Source organism: Abramis brama (assembly GCF_963993115.1).
Source record: "Abramis brama genome assembly, chromosome: 10".
Lineage (NCBI taxonomy): Eukaryota > Metazoa > Chordata > Actinopteri > Cypriniformes > Leuciscidae > Abramis > Abramis brama.
In genome coordinates, this window is record NC_139972.1 from 3,811,226 (window position 1) to 3,831,612 (window position 20,387).

The 20,387-nt window shown below is 36.3% G+C and overlaps 1 protein-coding gene across 5 annotated transcripts; it reads right to left on the minus strand.

Moving 5' to 3' along the window:
- Positions 1-458: 458 nt before the first annotated feature.
- LOC311091380 (uncharacterized protein) lies at positions 459-13,396 on the minus strand. Of its 5 annotated transcripts, none has more exons than XM_084127323.1 (18): positions 13,294-13,396; positions 11,812-11,888; positions 11,595-11,699; positions 10,992-11,093; positions 9,963-10,032; positions 9,129-9,181; positions 8,562-8,681; positions 8,409-8,489; positions 7,625-7,723; positions 7,031-7,085; positions 4,320-4,429; positions 4,039-4,113; positions 3,478-3,573; positions 3,225-3,347; positions 2,629-2,748; positions 2,387-2,485; positions 2,212-2,310; positions 459-1,933 (listed from the first exon to the last, which is right to left on the minus strand). In XM_084127323.1, the coding sequence occupies exons 1-18, from the start codon at positions 13,313-13,315 to the stop codon at positions 1,682-1,684; spliced, it is 1,758 nt and encodes a 585-aa protein (XP_083983449.1). In that variant the 5' UTR covers positions 13,316-13,396; the 3' UTR covers positions 459-1,681. The 5 variants fall into 5 exon arrangements, with proteins under 5 accessions (XP_083983449.1, XP_083983451.1, XP_083983450.1 ...); XM_084127325.1 differs by having other exon boundaries at positions 3,487-3,573; positions 4,039-4,116; XM_084127324.1 differs by having other exon boundaries at positions 3,484-3,573; positions 4,039-4,116.
- Positions 13,397-20,387: the final 6,991 nt, after the last annotated feature.

Consider the following 20,387-nt stretch of genomic DNA (forward strand, 5'->3'; position numbering starts at 1 on the left):
GTAATTTGTTGAGGTCAATTTGTAAAGAAAGACAACACGCCTGAGCACATATATATTCAAATGCGCATACCTAGGCTATAGACTAAATGCGTAATACGCATGTGCACGCCGTCAGCGTTTTCACAGGTTTGCGTTTGCGCAGAGATAACCTTTTTTTTTTTTTCAAATGAGCGGCCGGAGCAGGTCAAGCGTTTTCTGTTAGAACGGTGTCGTGTAAGTTAATAACAAATGATCTTTGCAACAGAAGTGAATCAATCAATACTAACTTTAGCTGAACAATAACTTTATTCTAGAGCTGCTGTAAAGCCAAAACAATCTCTGTCACTTTAATTTACTATTATCACTGTAAAGCTGCTTTAAAACAATCTATATTGTTAAAAGTGCTATAAATGAAGGTGACTTGACACAAACATTCTCAGGTACTTTTTATTATCACAGAATGACACAAAACTTTCAGATGAAGTTTTTAAGATTTAAGATTTTATTAGTATCATTCATAATCAAAACGGTCCATAACTCTTAATACAGAATTAATGTTGGCATGTTTTCTCTAGATTTAAATTATATTTTCAGCAAGCAAGATACAGCTGTTGGGTTAAAGTATCAGATGTGTTTATTTCAAGTGTGCTGCATTTAGAAATCTCACAATAACAGTAACATTAATGACTGATAATTGCAACCTCTATCAAACACATGGATTTTCAAAACTTTTAACTGATTATATTTTAATTTCTTAACGTCTTCCAAACACCATGACAAAAAGTGCAAGCTGGAAAACATGCATATTTATGACAGTAAAATAATTTTGGTGAATATTCATCACTTCATCAAATTATAAAAGATAAAACAGACAAAGAGATAAAAGTTTGTCAAGGCAAACTTTGATGACCAGAAAATTTGAAGAAGTTTTAAGAGATTGACATTTGAAGGTTTTCATTTTCATTTAGTTTGAAGTTTAAAGCTTAAAGTTAAGGATTTGAAAGCAATAAAGTCTAACAGAAAATAAACAGATAGATAGGGTGCCCTTTTAACACACTGCAAACATACTTTTAGCACTCTGGTAACAGGTTTCTTGGATGATTGCGAACAGCTTTCTAGTATAAATTAACAAAGCTATCTTTTGACATGTTTGTAACATGATTTGACATATTGCTAGCATGTTTCTACACGAATTATCACATTGCTAACATGATATACCATGTTGCTAGCATGTTTCTATCATGAATTAAAATGTTTTCTAGTGTGAATTAGAACATTGTTAACATGATATAGCATGTTGCTAGCATGTTTCAAACTTGATTTAACACATTGCTACTATGTTTTAGCATGTTTCTGGGATCAATTATCATGTTGGTAACGTTTTAACATTGCTAGCATGATATAACATGTTGCTAGCATGTTTCTAATGTGATTTAACGTTGTTAGCCTGTTTTTTATCACAAATTATCACATTGCTAGTGTGTTGGTAGAATGAATTAGCAAATTGCACAATGTTTTAACTTGTTACTAGCATGTTTCTATAATGAATTAACAAAATGCAATTTTTTTTAGCATGCTTCTAACATCAATTTTGCACATTTGTTAGTATATTTTAACATATGGGTTTGGCCTACAAAAATACACAATTGCTGGAAAAAGTCCAATAATATCTTGTAATTTTCGCTAAGTGTTTGTAGGGCCCTCATGGTTTGTTGCTGTTCTCCTGTGTGTTTCTCTGAGGACGTCCCATCAGGATCTCCATGGGGGTCAGAGGCCTGTAGGTGGCGCTGCTGTTCTTCTGTGAGGCTTCGCTCAAGCTGGAGGCGTCCAGAGACGGAGAAATCTGAGACCCATGACCGTTATCTGTCAAGTTGAGAGACTCCAAACCCCAGGATTCTCCTTCTGTCTTCTGCGAGGTGTTCTCTCCATCCTTATCATCCGCTTTGGCTTTCTTCTACAGAGGAATAATGAGAGAGGTTCAGTTAAAATATACAACCATCTCACATTAATGAACAAACTCATGCATTAGTGTGAGAAGCCATGGCAGATTTCAAGAAAATAATCCCGTTTTAAGACCAACATTATTGGTTACAACAAGGTCCTTTTAGTTCATGTTTGCTAATAATTTCTGAATATTGAGAGCAACTTATTCACAGTCTTATTCAGGTTAACCCGGCGTTAGTTATCACAGGGTTAAATGATGTCTCAAATGGAAAAAAACTGTTCACATACCTTATTCTTCCTTTTCTTATGTTTTCTTTTCTTCTTCTTCTTCTTCTTCTCATCATCACTATCGGAAGATGACGAGGAGCTACTTGATGAAAATGATTTCTTTATGAAGCGAGAAAAGAGCAGTGAGTGTTTTTCACATGCATCTGTGCAGTAAATCTACAGAAATTAATCTGACCTTCACTTGTTTCCTCTTCTTCTTCTTCTTCTTCTTCTTCTTCTTGTCATCCTCACTGTCAGATGATGATGAAGAGCTACTCGATGACGAAGATGAATCCTTAAACATGAAAAGAAAAGGCTTGTATTTTATTTTAAAATCCTACTGTGAATTTTAGAAAACATTTGAGGAAAACCAAAAAAACTAAATAAATAAACAGAAATGTACTAAACTGTACTTTTACTTTCTTTTCACATGCTGACCTTCACTTTTTTCTTCTTCCTCCTCTTTTTCTTCTTCTTCTTCTTCTTCTTCTTCTTCTTGTCATCCTCACTGTCAGATGATGATGATGATGATGAGCTACTCGATGATGAAGATGAATCCTTAAACAATAAAAGAAAAGGCTTGTATTTTACTTCGATGAAACAGTAGAAAGTATTTGAGGAAAACCCAAAAAATTAAATAAACTGATATTGACTAAATAATACTTTTACTATCTATGAAGCCCCGCACATGAAATGCGGGAAAAATATGAACAGTATATCAATACCTCGTTTTACTAAATCATGGCCACAATATAATAATTAATTTCCTTTTTTATGTAAATGAAAAAGAGGGAAGGAATTATTATATTGTGTGCATGATTTACTTAAAATGGGGAAAAAAATATTAAATCATGGCCAAGAGTTACTAAAACAAGTGAACGAATGTTTAATTTGTGGCCACGATATATATATACTGTATATATTTGTCTGCATGTCATGTGCTCATTGTTAGCTGATGCATTTACTAATGTTAACTTTCTTTTCACATGCATGTGTGAAATTACAGTAAACTACATATTTTAAATGAATCTGACCTTCACTTTCTTCTTCTTCTTCTTCTTCTTCTTCTTCTTTTTCTTCTTCTTCTTCTTCTTCTTTTTGTCATCCTCACTGTCAGAGGATGATGAGGAGCTGTCTGATGATGAAGATGATGAAACCTGAGGATTGAGAGATTAATCTGCATTTACATTCATTTTCTAAGCAAATGACATCTTAACTGTGGCAGATCGATTTAGACCTCAGAAACAAGAATGAATCCAATAAACACTGGCAAGTTTCTGTCCTTACCTTCTTCTTCTTCTTCTTCTTCTTCTTCTTCTTCTTCTTCTTCTTCTTCTTCTTCATGTCATCATCGCTATCGGATGACGAAGAGGAGCTGGAATCCTGTTGGGAAAAACAGCATGCCAACATGGTTTATTAAAGCAATAATACCCTCAGAGTCACCAGAATTTAATAACTATAACTCTATTCTTGTCTTTCTGTTTTTTCACAATCGAACCAATTCACACTGGATAAAGTCCCATTCTTTTAAACATTAAATTTCCTGTTCCACTCAAATACATCAGATAAAAACATGGGTTACAAACAGCAATTTATGTCAACTTCTCAAAAATAATAAACCAATAATCAACCACAAAATCAACGATAATACCTATTCAGTAATATATCATTTAACTGTATGATGTTTTCAGTTCAGAATATAGCAGAATTTAACTGATCATCAACTATTTTACATCAGTCAGCCTTTACTGTCTGAATTTGTTAATTTTGCATGTGTAACTTATGAACCAGCCCATCAATAAAATGTGATTTAGTAGCTTAGATGAAGTTAGCACGCTTAAATCTTACTTTATCCTTCTTTTTCTTGCGTTTTTCCTTTTTCTTCTTCTTCTTCTCATCATCATCACTGTCCAAACTACATTCCTTCTGAGAGACAGAGATGTCAGATGTAATGAGTTTAGAGCATAAAAATGATGATTAGCAAAGTTCTGATTAATTAAGCTAATATGTAAGTGCAATTTTTACACTGGCTGTGACTGAGAAAACACCAATGAAATAAACCATTCCTTCATTAATATTTCATATCGAAGGGTCAGACGTGCATCTGATTTCATGACAGCAACACAAACCTTCTTTTTCTTTACTTCTTTGTCTTTCTGTTTGTCATCCGCTCCCTCATCATCAGACATACGGACATCGTCCCGGGCAGAGGTCAAGCCAGCAGACTCAGCAGGAAGTGCTGCAGAGGACAGGAAGTTGCTTTCGCATGAGTCATGTGACCACCATGGAAGCTTTGAAACAATCCTCACTCGCAGGGTTATATTTAGGGCTGAGACAATACAACTATCTCCAGATTCAATACTATCACGGTACTTGGGTGTCGATACGATATGTATTGTGATTTTTAAGTATTGCGATTCGATGTTGCTATACACTGAAAAAAATGATAGTTGAATTTACTAAATTTCTTTATCGTAAGTGGTTGCACACAATTGATTTTAGCTACATTTAAACAAATGCATTGAGTTGAACTAAAATTTATTAAGTTCAACTTAATGCATTTGTTTAAATGTAGCTAAAATCAATTGTGTGCAACCACTTACGATAAAATTTTTTAGTAAATTCAACTATCATTTTTTTCAGTGTACATTGCGATTTTGTTGATAGAAACTATCGTGTGCGCACGAGAAACTTTTCGCGTGCTCATGCCTTACAATTTCCGGTTTGGTTATAGTGTCATTACTACAAATGTGGGAAAAGGGATGAGATGAGAGTGTGCTTGGAGCATGCCTCCAGAGATTTGTCTTATTATAGGGAGTTTGCATTTGAGATTGTTTGTGGACTGTGCTTTACTGTAAGAAAAAAAAGCATGAATATTACATAAATGAATATCATGTCCCACATCATGAATTGCATAATCAGAGAGTAGCCTATTTCTTTTCATTTTGATTGTTTCGTTTAAAGACATTTCAAGCTATCTTCAGATGTATTTCTCATGTATGTGAGGTATACACAGAGTTTCGGTTAATTTATGAGATGCGCTCCAGTTCACGAGCAATGCAAGTGACCGCGGCGCGCCTCCATGATTATATTGTCTGCTATATATTTGCTTCTCATTTATTAAATACAGGCAATTGGTTGATGAAAAAAATATTAAAATTAAGATACATTTTATACAAAACGAAATTCACTTTAAACAAAGTCTTTCTACAAAACTTAATGAAGTGGTCAAAATCATGTCCGACCCACTCCATGTCTCTTATATTGTGCATCCTATCTTACTCGTGCTGTTCACTTTTCATAATCAACATAGATGGAAAAATTATACATTATAATATTTTAACAAATATGAAACTAAATGCGCTTATTTAATGGCTACAACACATAGGCCTATAGTAGGCCTACAGACTCTCTATTTGTACAAATTGCTGCACATTCATTTAATTCTGAATTTTACACACATAAGTTGAAAGGCATTTGTTTGTGCATAGTAATACATCTGCAACATTTATCAATTTCACGGATAATTGTGCGTGCATTTATTAATTAGGCCTATTATCTTAATGAATAATGCAACAAAGACGAACCATATAAACTGCATTGTTTGTTTATTCAGAATGGAATGAATCGCAAATGGATTTTGACAACTTCATTAAGTTTTTCGTTTTGTATAAATTGTATCTTAATTTTAATCAATTTTTCTTCAACCAATTGCCTGTATTTAATAAATGAGAAGCAAATATATAGCAGACAATATAATCATGGAGGCGCGCCGCGGTCACTTGCATTGCTCGTGAACTGGAGCGCATCTCATCATAAATGAACCAAAACTCAGTGTATACCTCACATACATGAGAAATACATCTGAAGATAGCTTGAAATGTCTTTAAACGAAACAATCAAAACGAAAAGAAATAGGCTACTCTCTGATTATGCAATTCATGATGTGGGACATGATATTCATTTATGTAATATTCATGCTTTTTTTTCTTACAGTAAAGCACAGTCCACAAACAATCTCAAATGCAAACTCCCTATAATAAGACAAATCTCTGGAGGCATGCTCCAAGCACACTCTCATCTCATCCCTTTTCCCACATTTGTAGTAATGACACTATAACCAAACCGGAAATTGTAAGGCGTGAGCACGCGAAACTTTCTTGTGCGCACGCGAAAAGTATCGCCAGACTATCGATGTAAATGTCTGTTGAGAGAATAATGTTAGAAATCAAACTACCCTTTCATCACATTGCATTAATTATAATTTGTTCCCTGTATTTATAAGCAGTCTACAGCAGCGGCGGAGTTATATTTGGTTACCTAGGAAACCGAGAGAGCTGGTCCACATAACAATCACGCAAGTGTATTTACCTGCCGCAGATAATTGAGATACAAGAGTACTTTGATTTCTAACATTATTCTCTCAATATACATTTACATCGATAGTCTGGCGTTATAATTTATTTGCTTTTGGTGTACTGTGGAGTGGGTAAAACTGTTTTTAATGGCAGGCTAACGTGCACCGTTGACTCGCGCTAGCTTAGCATAGGCGAACTATCCAAAAGTAAGGACTGGATGAATTTTTTTGAAAACTGTCTTCACTGATGAATAACAACCAGGCTCACTTGAAAATGAGGTCCAATGTCGAAAATCCTGAACCACCCGTTTAATAATATTTTACCACTATGAATACATGACTGTGGGAAAAAAAGTTTTTGAATCCCTCTTTCTCCTCCAATTTTCATTGGAACACATTGGAAAGATGGATACCAACAGAGCTCAAATGTCTGAACAGGGTTAAACTACTCTAAAATCTAGATAAATAAATAAAGCAGTTCACCAGATGAAGATGAAGCGACAGTCACACAGTCGTCTTCCGGTTCCAGCTCAAGCACCTGCGACAGACAGAGAATAAACCCACACGACTTGAGATTAAATGGAGACTGAATTCTCCTGACTAATGTTCTCACTTCTTGTCCTTCTCTCCCTCAGAGTCCTGTGCAAACGGCATCATCTTATAATGAGCTCGATTGGATTTTAACACTTTGAACTTAAGCTATTTTTAAAGCTGAGTCATAGAGAGAAGTGAGTCAGACATATTGTGTCTATCATTGACAGATCCACTGTACGGCAATTAAAGCTGCAGTCGTTAGTGTCGGACAATATCACACTTTGATTCATGTATAATGACTATACTGTGACTCATGACTCATTTCTTTGAGCCTTAATCTTTTCTTAGTCATTCTCATGTTTTATAAGAGTATTTTCGACACACTGAGAGATGAACACATCTTAAACATGAAATTCAAATTGGTCCCATTTGATTTCCTAAATTAATGCTTTGGATCATTTCACGTTGACCTTTCTGTCTGCATTTAAATATAAAGTTCTGCAAATCATCACATTTTGATCACCACTTCTTCCTTCATTGTACCTTCTTCTTCTTCTTTTTCTTCTTTTTGTCTTTCTTCTTCTTTTTCATCGTCTTCTCTTCATCTTCACTGGAGCTGTCAGAGGAAGAACTGCTTGATTTCTGACAGACGGCGACACAGAAAGAAGAGGATGTTTAACTTGCATTAAACTGAAGTGGGTCACACACCGGACGACGTCAACCGTTGGGCTCTGAGAGTAAAAACTACATTAATTTTCTCCATAGGGAAATTGATTTAGAACATTACCTTATAAACTTTTACAGACAGACCAACTGTGAGCTACGAGGTTGTTAATCAATGGTATATACTTCTATTGAAGCCATCAGCCCGGATCATTTAACGTATTTTTTTAAATGATCATGTTTAGCAGTGAAATTCCTAGTGAAAAACTACATTTCCCATGATGCTATACAGAAAATTCCACCAATCAGAGACTCGAAACAAGCAACACATGCCAAAAGAGCTCATAAGCTCCGCCCACTTCCACTTCTTTCTAGCTGGCCTTTATTTCATATATATTTAACCTATGAAGGCAATCAATGAATCAGTGAATGTAATCACGACAGGAAAAGGTTATGCTTTTCGCACTCGGGCTAGTGTATGAAAAAATGGCACAAAATTATTATATACATTTTCCTTATATGTTTAAACTTTATTCAAGCTGTAAAACTGTGAATGTAAAGCTAAATGCATCTTGCAGCACAGGGTGAAGTTAGTATGCTGGATAACGACGATTCAGGACACATATACAACACACTAAAAACACAAAAATGCTTCTTGCTGTACCTTCATCTTCTTTTTGGTCTTCTTTTTCTTCTTCTTCTTGTGATCATCCTCACTGTCTGATGAGGAAGATGAGCTGGAATCCTGAGAAACAGAGATTTCAGATTCAGATTCAGATGCTGTTAAAATAAATAAAAATCCCCCTGAACTTTATACCTTTTTCTTCATCTTCTTCTGCTTCTTCTTCTTCTTCTTCTTCTTCTTCTTCTTCTTCTTCTTCTTGCCATTCTTCTTCTTCTTCTTTTTCTTTTTTTCATTCTCACTGTCTATTGAATCCTGGGAAAATTAAGTAAAATTAATCACACACTAAGAAACGAGGCAATCAACAAAATGTGAGATATTATCCGTAAAATTAAAAAGTAAATCCATTAAAAAAAGAAAAAGTTGCCAAACAATAGAGCAGGGTTATTATCGTTAACTAAAACTTAAAAAAAAAAATTCTGTTAACATTTAACATTTTAGCTGAAATAAAATTAAATAAAAATATTAGTCAAACAACTTAACCTAAACGAAAATTAGAAATGTTGCCTTGACAATAAACTAAAGTTGAAGCAATTGATTATTTTACTGGAAATAAAAAAAAGAAATAAAAAAAAAGATTAATATGACAAAAGCACACAATGAAAAGACAAAAAATTTAACTAAAATTAACAGGAAAACTAAAAATAATTCAAAATATGTATAAAACAACAATAACACCGCAGTAGAGACAAATTGATTTACTGTGTCGGTCTTCTTCTTCGTCTGGTCTCCTGTGAGAGTGTGTGTCTCCAGACCTGATAGAGAAACAAACGTCACAGACTGACGGAGACGGCAGGACTGTGTTGTTTTACACACTTCGGCTGTGTTCAGAATAGAGTGTCAGTGTCCTGCTCTACACACACTACTGACTCAGGGAGCACACTGTCAATCTTTCCCAAACTGGGCCTTGAGGTTTGTGAGCTTCTGTTTACCTGCATGTCATGTGACCAGAGATCCGTGTACATGCAAATGTGTTGCAAAAGTAGAAGTGAAAGGGTTAAAGTGAATATGTTATGCCAAAAGGCTTCGGCTGACAAAGTTTTGCAGTCCCTGCTGTACAAAACATGATTATTTTCTATAGGTCTATGTATTGAATTTTCAGGTGACCTGCTAGCTGTGTCTGTCTGTACAATGAACCAGAAGTGATGCAATGAATCTCTATATCAGGTTTCAAACTCACAAGTGTTTCATAGAGTAAAATTACCACCGGAGGGACATCAGACACACACACACACACACACACACACACACACACACACACACACACACACACACACACACACACACACACACACTCTCTCTCTCTCTCTCTCTCTCTCTCTCTCACACACACACACCCACACTCTCTCTCTTTCTCTCTCTTTCTCTCTCTCTCTCTCTCTCTCTTTCTGTCACACACACACACACACACACACACACACACACTCACACTCACACTCACACAGACTCACTCTCTCTCTCTCTCTCTCTCTCTCTCACACACACACACACACACACACACACACAATGAAACACCTGTCCTCTGATGCATCTCACCTGCTTCTTCTAGAATCCCCGGCTCTTCTGTCTCACTGATTTTCATTTTCTTCCTTTTCTTCTTTTCATCCTGTTGAGGAGAGTGTGTGAGTGAGTAAATTTGGGAGCATGACCCAGATAATTCATGAAAAAGATGTAAATGTTGTTGTTTTGTGGTAAACACACATATATTTCATAATTAGGACAGCAGCCATGAGACACACTCAACAAATCCTGTTTTACACAAGCGAGCGTGACTGTGGTTTATCACACACACCGTGACTCACTCAACTTCCCTTCCTTTACAGGGAAACACTGGGAAATAAACACGGCCTGTAAAGTTCACCCGGAGTGGAAATATGTCATCATTTGAAACCTGTGTGACTTTCTTTCTTCAGCTGAACACACAGGTAAGATGTGTGTGTGTGTGTGTGTGTGTGTGTGTGTGTGTGTGTGTGTGTGTGTGTGTGTGTGTGTGAACACACAGGTAAGATGTTCAGCCGAAGCGTATCCACTTTCACTGCATGGAAAAGAGCAGCACAAATATTCTGCTAAAAATGAACATAAGTCATATGGGTTTGGAACAACATAAAGAAAAAAAACAACAAAGAGAAAAAATACTATATTTATTATTTTTTTATTGAACCATTTTGTTTTTAAATAATCCTCAAAAGAATGCAAATGAGAGTAGAAACTGGTTAAACACACTGTTCCTGTTTTTGCTTTGAAGCTTCTTGTTAGAAACAGCTGAAGTTCCCCATAATAACCGCAGGTGATGTCGTGTGTGTGAATGCTAAAACTCTGTCGTCTGATTGGCAGCATTATAGAGAACAGGAGCATTCTAGGAGAGCAGAAATCTCTACACTAAAACACACTTTCATCTCCTCAGTGCGTGTGAGAAACACAGATTGCCCAAACACTTTAAGCCCTAATTTGCTCTTACTATAGTAAACCACAGGACAGCAAAGCCGTGTATGTTTGTCGTAAGTGCACTAGATTGGGTGGCGGATCATTAAATATGCAACCAATCAAGCATATTAACCTGCTCACCTCACTACTGTCACTATCCGAGGATGAGGAGGATGAAGAAGAAGATGACGAGGAGGAAGATGACGAGGAGGAAGATGACGAGGAGGAAGATGAGCTGCACTTCTGTGTGAGGGAGTGATATTTATTGCACAACACGGATACAAACATGCACAAACTTGTCATTAATACTCGTCATATTTTTGTGTGGGCGTTTGTGTTGCAGTTTTTTCCCTAAAAAAACGTGTCAAATGTCATGTACACGTTTGCATTTAACAGACGCTTTTATCCAAAGTGAGGAACAAAAGCAATTTGTCGTCGTCTGATATTAAAATAAAACCAGTATCACTGTAAAAAAAATTTTGTCAAATCAATTTAGATCATTAATGTGGTTCAGATTACATAATATCTTGAGTTTCTATTGATTGAACCAATCTGCTTCATTGCATTAACTAAAATTGTTCATTTCAATGAACTCAATATTTTAAGGCAACCAGGTAACTTACTTTTTTAAGTTAAACCAACAATGTTTTTTACAGTAATTCATGTGTTCGTTAAGCTCTCGTTAGGCAGGAGAGTGGATCATACTGGGTTCACTGTGCTTTTCTTGTTTTGCAATCAAAGTACCTTGCTTCTTTTCTTCTTCAGCTTCTTCTTCTTCTTCTTTTTGTCTTTATCATCATCCTCACTGTCGGAGGAAGACTTAGAGCTGTCACATGACCAGGGGTGGTTCTGGAGAGGATAATACACAAGGGAGAATTGTGCATTAATAATAACCTTTTACAGGAAGAGGAAAGGGATATTTATAAATTAATTTAGCACAATTTAAATTTGCTTTTCCTACCTTTCCATCCTTCACACCTGTAACTTTCCAATCCTCGGCCCCTTCATCCAGTTCATTCCTCCACTTAGAGTCAGCGGCTGCACACATGCAGTTTAAAGGAGATTGATATTAATGTGATTAATTATTATCATTCATGATATTTTGTGCAATGTTCAAATCAACTTTTAAACAATAATGCAATTAAAATTAACAAGCAAAAAGCTAAAAGAACATGTGTTTGAATAATATTCAGTCAGCACATTATAAATCCTTGTAAATCTGGATTGAGCATCAGGTTGGTGTGTAGAGTTCAGAAACCCTTGTTGTTAGCGCCACCGGTGGCCGTAAAGTTAACTATAAATATGTGCTCGCACTCGCACTCGCACACATCACACACTACACACACGAGACTGAACGTGATTCAAGACACCCAAGATCTTTTTCCTTCTTTTCTTATAAGTCAAAAGAAGTTTTGAATTTTTTTTTACTTTTGCAGCGATATATATTAACGCTGAGTGCGTCGATTTACATTTTTACATTTACATTAACACAATAAACACACAAAAAATGGCAGAAAACAGCAGTTCAGAAAGCATCTGAGCATAGTGATGTGGATATGTTTACAGCTCTGCAATTCACCGGCAGATGATGTCGACAGATGAGGTCATTAAAATTACACTGTTTGATTATAAAGTATATTTGATTCCTTCGACTATATAACCTACTCCTGGGACCCAGGTATAGACCTTTGTTCACTGTAGTGACATTATATTTTAGTGAATTTCTCTGACACCATCCATGTCACATGTCACAATCTGGGCGTCCTGTAAAGAGCGCATTCAGGGCTTTTCAGAGATACCAAATGTTTGGAGGTTTCACTTCAAAACAACTTCTCTTTGGTAAAATTTATTGGTGATTGAAAAAAAAATCCCATTGTTTTTGCCTATGCATATAATTTCATGTCATTTTATTTTTTAAACAACTGAGTCCTGTCCACTACAGAGGACATAGCATAACATAAAAATAAAATATCATTTTCAAAAATTATTGGTATATAACACTAGTATTTTGCACTCAAAAAAATCTAAAAAACAAAACAAATGTACTGCGTTAATATCAAGACTTTTTCTTAGGCCTATTGATTTTTACAGGTGTTTATTTTGATTACGTATTGCATTGCTTTGTTTGTTTTTGGGTTAAAGGTTTGCAAACTTAACAGTCTTGGCAGAAAATTCTAACTTTTCCATTTTTCTACTAACTTTTATCTAAAGTTAATTTTAAATTAATGTTAAGAATAACGTAGATCAATTGTTAAGTTGAATAAATTCAAACAGAATCATTTTACTATCAATCTAAATAAAAAAATAAAAAACGTTCATGTTTGTCTACAAACATATAAAGAGAAGCATTAGGCTACTCTATTCCCTACTACAGGATCTCTTTCCTTTGCTTTCATTTTGTCGTTCATTTGACTTGACATGGATCTGTACACGGATAAATTACCTGAAAGCTGCCCGGACTCCATCCGCTCGTCGGGTGAATCTGAACTGATCCTCAGCTGACGGCTGACAGGTGTTTATGTACCTGAGGGAGGGGCGTAACCTAGTCTTCCTACTCATGAATATTAATTAAAACCTTACGTTCGCACAGCAGCTCCAGAGCGCTTATTGGCTGACATCGGCGCAACTCAACAGTTGAATAAACTAACAACACATATGAATATTAATAAAGCTTCGAGCCTCGGCTGTGTTTCTCAAAAGCATCGTGACTGTTGATCGTATATATATATATATATATATATATATATATATATATATATATATATATATATATATATATATATATATATATATATATTAAAGCACGTCAAACAGTAGCACTTATTATGCAACAAAATACATTTCCAACAGAAGTCATTGGATGTTGGTGCTAAAACATTACAGATCATATTATGCAGCATCATGCTAGTTTCTGCTTACATATAAATAATAACGAATGTTTTTTCTGATGTAGCCTAAAACGGCTGACTCACTCAGTGACAGAGCAGAAATCAACAAGCTGTCATGTTTTTCCATGATGTTGCAAAGCAGTTGAACTCGTTATGCTGGGTTACCACAGTTTAAATTCATTTTCATTTGCATTAATTTATGTAGAAATGTGTGGGTCGAAAAGATAAACTAATTATATTTACATTATTCTGTGCATGATGACATGTTGTGTCTGTTGTTCAGCGGTTTGAGATGCTGCCGGTGCTTAAACACACAAAGGAGCACTAATTAGTGAATACTGTGCTGTTTACACTCTAGTGCATACTATTTTTCTTAGTGTGCATTATGCAACAATAAGCTATCTGGAATTGCATACTACCATACTACTCTTACTGTTTCTGTAATGTATGTACATTGCCAAATTTATTGCATGGAATCAGAGCACATCGCAGCAAAATACCTATGCCACAATGCAATGCACTCTCCATTCAGTGTGATGAATGAACTAGAAGGAATATCAACCTCAATGCCTGGTGAATTTTGTGCAAAATGATAGCAGTTTGATCAAATGATGAGGTTTTGCATGTTGCATTGTGGGTTCCGGTATTTTTATATATATAAAAGGTCACCTGGTATTGCATGTGTGCAAAAATATTGCTCAATATGCACCGCAGAAATAGTATGAGCAGTTTGTTATTATGCCGGAGGTGTGGATCCTCGCCCTACTGCGGCATTCTGGGAATGAGTTATCATGCTGAGACATAAATCAGGTAGTGTTCTTAAACGCAGCCTAGCCTATACTTCAGGAGCTTGTGAATGCATCACGTGTTCATTTCTCTCTCGGTGGGAACCTGAATTACCAGAGCGCTCTTTGTGCAGGTTACACTGTTAGAGCAGCTTAACAAGGACTGACTCAACAAACTGAGGTGTGTGTGAGAGATTTGTGCTTGACTAAACATGGCTTATTGTGATACACGAATACACAATAAAGTAGAGCTGGGTAATTTATAGCTCAATAATTTAATATGTTATTATAATTATTATTTTATTTTTAAGTTACAAAAAATGTACAAACCATACGCAATAACAACAACAACAATAATTATTATTTTTATAAATTGTAATAAAATAAAACGAAAAATATATATATTTTAGTTACAAAAACTAAATTTAACCCTCTACTGCATAGCGTTGCCCCCAGGCAACGGAAAGTTTTCTTAAGCCCTATGTTTAGTACATTTTTCTTTAAATAATTGCAACCAATTAGAATGTTTGAAAAAGTATCAAAGAACAGTCCAATAAGGTTTGGGAGTCACTATCAAGCACCATTTAAAGGCGGGGCATCCTTTTCTGACACATGGTCACAGGAGCACATGGTGTGAGATGAAAGCAAGATTATTTGGTTTAGTAATCTTATTTAAAATGACATGAACTGTACATAAAAAATATGTGTGTGTGTATGAAGGTGTAGAGAAGCCTTTTGGCAGGTTTTGTGAAGTTTTTTTTATTTTGCATGTTCTCAAATTAAGTTTTTCTTTTTGCGTTGTGCGATAAGGGGTACTTTTCAAGGATGTCTTGGACAATACCTCACAATGGCAAATAATGTGTTACAAGTAGGGAAGATGTAGGGTTCCTGGGTGCACAGGAACACCTAAAGTCACCAAAGTGACACCAATGTGCAGCATCCACCTGGATGATGCGACGGCAGCCATATTGTGCCAGATCGCCCACCACACACCAGCTTATTGGTGGAGAGGAGACTGAGTGAGATGGCTCACAGTCTCTGCTCTAATTCATCCCAAAGGTGTTCTATCAGGTTGAGGTCAGGACTGGTGCGCAGTCATGTTAGAACAGAAAGGGGCCATCTACAAACTGTTCCCACAAAGTTGGGAGCATAAAATTGTCCAAATTGTCTTGGTATGCTAAAGCATTAGGAGTTCCTTTCACTGGACCTTAGGGGCAAAGCCCAACCCCTGAAAAACAACCCCACACCCTAATCCCCCCTCTGCAAACCCAGACTCGTCCATTGGATTGCCAGTCAGAGAAGCGTGATTGGTCACTCCAGAGTCCAGTGGTGGCGTGCTTTACACCACTGCATCCCACGCTTTGCAATGCACTTGGTGATGTAAGGCTTGGAAGCAGCTGCTCATCCATGGAAACCCACTCCATGAAGCTCTCTACAAAGTTTGGAGGTCTGTAGCTATTGACTCTGCAGAAAGTTGGCGACTTCTGTGCGTCTCAGCATGTACTGACCCCACTTTTTGGCTGAGTTGCTGTTGTTCCTAATTGCTTCCACTTTGTTATAATACCACTAACAGTTGACCGTGGAATATTTTGTAGTGAGGAAATTTCACGAATGGACTTATTGCACAGGTGGCAACCTATCACCGCGCTTGAATTCACTGAGCTCCTGAGAGTGTTTGTTGAAGCATCTGCATGCCTAGGTTCTTGATTTTATTCAGCCATGGAAGTGATTTGAACACCTGAATTCGATGATTTGGAGGGGTGTCCCAATACTTTTGTCAATATACAGTAGTGTATATGGGGATGATTAGGATACATGAAGTACATGATCTGACATGAAGCACTACATGATACAAACCTACACTGTAAAAAAACCCCAGTAAATTTACAGGAAACGGTCTGTATTTTTGACAGAATTTTGCCGTTTTGTCATTATACAGTGAATACCTGTTATTTTACAGATATTTGTTGTAATTTAAAGGTCCACTATTAAATTTACAGGTAATTGCTTTTATTTTGGTTTTACATTAATTTTACGTTTTTTAAAGGAAATTCTCTGTAATTTTATAGGGTTATGTGTAATTTTACATTAAAAATTAAGTAATATTTTACAGATTATTTCTGTGGAATTAGAAAACAAAGAAAATAAGGTATAACCGCAGAAATCAGCAGTCACTTAACATGTTTTCCTTAAAGATTATTAAGCATGTGGGGGTTAAATTGAGTTTTAAGATTTGTACACACATTAGGCAGGCCTATTTAATTATCTATAGTCTTTTAATTTTGTCTTGCAAATAGATGTCTATTTTGATCATCATTTGTATTTGCCCCTAAATTTCATTTAGGCCTATATTATTTTATGTCTTTTATGAATCTTTTTCCAAATCTGCGTTGCTGCACATTGCGTGGCTTTGTGTGCGTTTGTATGTATGTGTATGTGTGTGTGTGTGTGTGTGTGTGTGCCCGCGCGCGCGCAGATTCAAATTATCCGCCATTACGTTTCCGTTGCTTAGTCCCGCCCACAACGGTTAGCTGCAGATCTGTCGTCGATCTGTGTCAAGGGCAAGTGGGAGATTTGAATTCAGTCTACGCTCGTGAAATGGTCGTGGATTGTGATCACAGTGGTTCAAAGCTATAATCCTATTCGACAGAAGCAGCCGTGAGCAGGAGCGCTGAACACATATTAGTTGTAGTCCTGGGCTGCGTTCCAGTCCAAAATTGTCATGCCCTTCACTCGCGTAGCGCGTCTGTGTTGCACGTCACCACGTAGGCTCACTATTGGCCGACGCTGGTCATGTGTGATACGTGTGACGTACAACACAGACGCGCTACGCTTAAACACTACGTGAAAAGACCCGAGGCCCAGAGAGAAGGAAATGAAAAGTGGGAAAAAATTTTGTTTGTTTTTGCGCACAAAAAGTATTCTCGTCGCTTTATAAACTTAAGATTGAGCCACTGGAGTCACTTGGACTATATTAATGTCTTTAATACATTTTCTGGGCCAGCAAGTTTCAGTCCCTTAGAAGCCTATGGAGGAGTGATCAGCTCTCAGATTTAATCAAAAATATCTTAATTTGTGTTCCGAAGATGAACAAATGTCTTACGGGGTTGGAACAACATGAGGGTGAGTAATTACTGACAGAATTTTCATTTTTGGGTGAACTATCCCTTTAAGAAAGATCAGTTGAACCCACATCTCTACTTGTTAACTTAAAGACCTAAAACAAGCTTTAGTAGACTTGTTATTCATATTAAAGTCCATAATTGTGTATAAAATCTTCGTTATGATAGTCAGTAACATTAAACCGGGTTTCCGCGGGGCATTAAAAAGCATTAAAAGTCATTAAATCGATTTTGCGATAATTAAGGCCTTAAATGGCATTAAAAAAACATTAAATTGTAATCCTACAGGCATTAAAAAATGTGTATGGTTTTGAAGAAAATGTTATATTATCAATTTATTTGAATATAGTCTTCATGATTAATAATTTGTATTTGCTGTCGCAAAATATGTACGTTAGTGTGATTAAAAACACGCGGAAACAGTTTGGTGATTGCCTCCAGCCGGAGCAAAGTTGCGGAGGTGGCGTGAGTAATTTTGGACAGCAGGAACAACAGGAATAAAACTAGACCAGAAAACTGGGAAAGTGCAAGGAAGACAAACAATTTAGAACATGGTTGGTGGTCAAAATAAAGAAGGATTTTGCAGCGTTTGTAAAAAGGTATTTAAATTGGGTAGCTACAATGGGAATCAACGGCGTAAAATCTCATATGCAGTCAGACAGCCACAGGTCGACGGTAAAAGGCAGACAGCAATTAACTATGTGTAATAACTTTCCCTCATCAGCTCGACATCCGCTGTTGAAGCTCACTTTGCGTTTTTTTTAGATTATTTTTGTCCAGTTTAACGCGTTAAAATATTTAACGCAGCATTCGCTAATTTTTGTCATCCCTTGGGTAGCGTTACATTATATGATCCCGCTCTTATTCATGTAAATGCTTTTAAACGCGCTCCCTGTGAATGTCCTGTCCTGTCTTTGTGACACACACACACACACACACACACAGAGAGAGAAAGACGCGCGCCAGATCGTGCGCACAGACAGAAAACGGTCCTCTTTCGCGCTTGAACGAACAATAACACACAATTTTGCCAAAATGTCTGTTTTGTGAGTATCCTCATAAAATAAGAGCAGTCTTAAATAAGTGAAATAAAGTCTTTAATGAACGCAAAGAGTTGTGAGAGAATGAGGCGCTTGTTAGATCCGTGTTTCTGTCAGCAGCTGCTCTTAAAGGGACAGCAGCCAATAAAGCTTTCTGTCAGTGAAGATAATCACAGAACAAAAGCACCAGAGAAAATTACTCACTGCTATTGACTAAAGAACTCTTGTAGCTTCAATAAGTATTAGTCTATATTTAATCTATAATTTATGCTGTGCAGACTGTTTGATAACTGCATAAAATTTTTGTATGTTAGACAGGAAGGCCAAAGGTAAATATGACATTTATTATAGGTTTATGTGAGGATTGTTTGTTAAGTTTACTTAAATTAAAAGTTGTCATATTTTTTTTTTTTTTTTTTGAAGCCTAATGTTAAAAAATTGATAGCTTTCAATTACACTGTAATGTTGGATGGCTATAATTAATGTTTAAAATTAGGGGGGAGAAATCATTTTTATCCAGATATCAATAGCTGTATTAGTATCAGTGAGTAACTGTGAAATGATTACATTATAAAATATATAAACTAATATAAACCTAAACAAATGTAAGTGTTTTTAATTGCGGAAAAAATGTGTGATTAAGTTAATTTATATATATATATATATATATACACATACATACATACATAATATCAGTGTATGGCATTAAAAATGAAAAAAATGGCATTAAAAAGGCATTAAATTTAAATAGAAGATCCCTGCAGAAACCCTGTTAAATCAATCTCTTAAATGGCGGGACATTTTGAAACACTGTCTGGAAGCTGAAAACTCTTAAAAAACATACTTTATTTTATTATAGTACACAAACAAAAAACAATGAAAATTCTGGCCACCCTTCTCACCCTCCTGGCCATCCACACGCTGCTGTCTGTCTGGCCACAGATTCTCGTCCACATCACAGCGTATATTCTCCCTTACGATGCAACGAGGGAAGAAACGGCGTGCATGTCGTAACCATCCCCTACACTGATCTCCTGTAATATCCTCACATGCAGCGTACACTCTCCACCTCCAAGCAGAGAAATACTCCTCAATAGGATTGAGGAAAGGAGAGTAAGGTGGTAGGAACACCATGACCATCCTTGGATGAGTAGTGAACAAGGCCCTGATGAGCGGGCCACGGTGGAAATTCACATTGTCCCATACAATGACATATAGTGGTAGGTGAGGCCCTACGAGGCCTCTCTCATTTTCAGGGATCAAATCAAAATGAAGGCGTCCAAGAAGATGAGGAGCTTCTGTGTATTGTATGGGCCAAGACTGGGGATGTGAGTGGCCACACCATTCTCAGATATGGCAGCACACATAGTTATATTGCCCCCTCGCTGGCCTGGGACATCCACCGTGGCCTGGTGGCCAATAATATTATATGGTATATATATATATATATATATATATATATATATATATATATATATATATATACACACACATATATGGTATTCATGGTATTATGTTCTTGACTAATTTTGACAATTGAACAGACTATTGTGCATGTGATGACTTATACAATGAAATGACGCTGACACGTTTTGGAGCGAACAACCATTAGACTGAGAATCAACAATCAGTTTAGATCAACAAGATCTATTCACTTGGAAATTGTGCTAAATGTAGGCTACCTGTACTTAATCATTTGCAA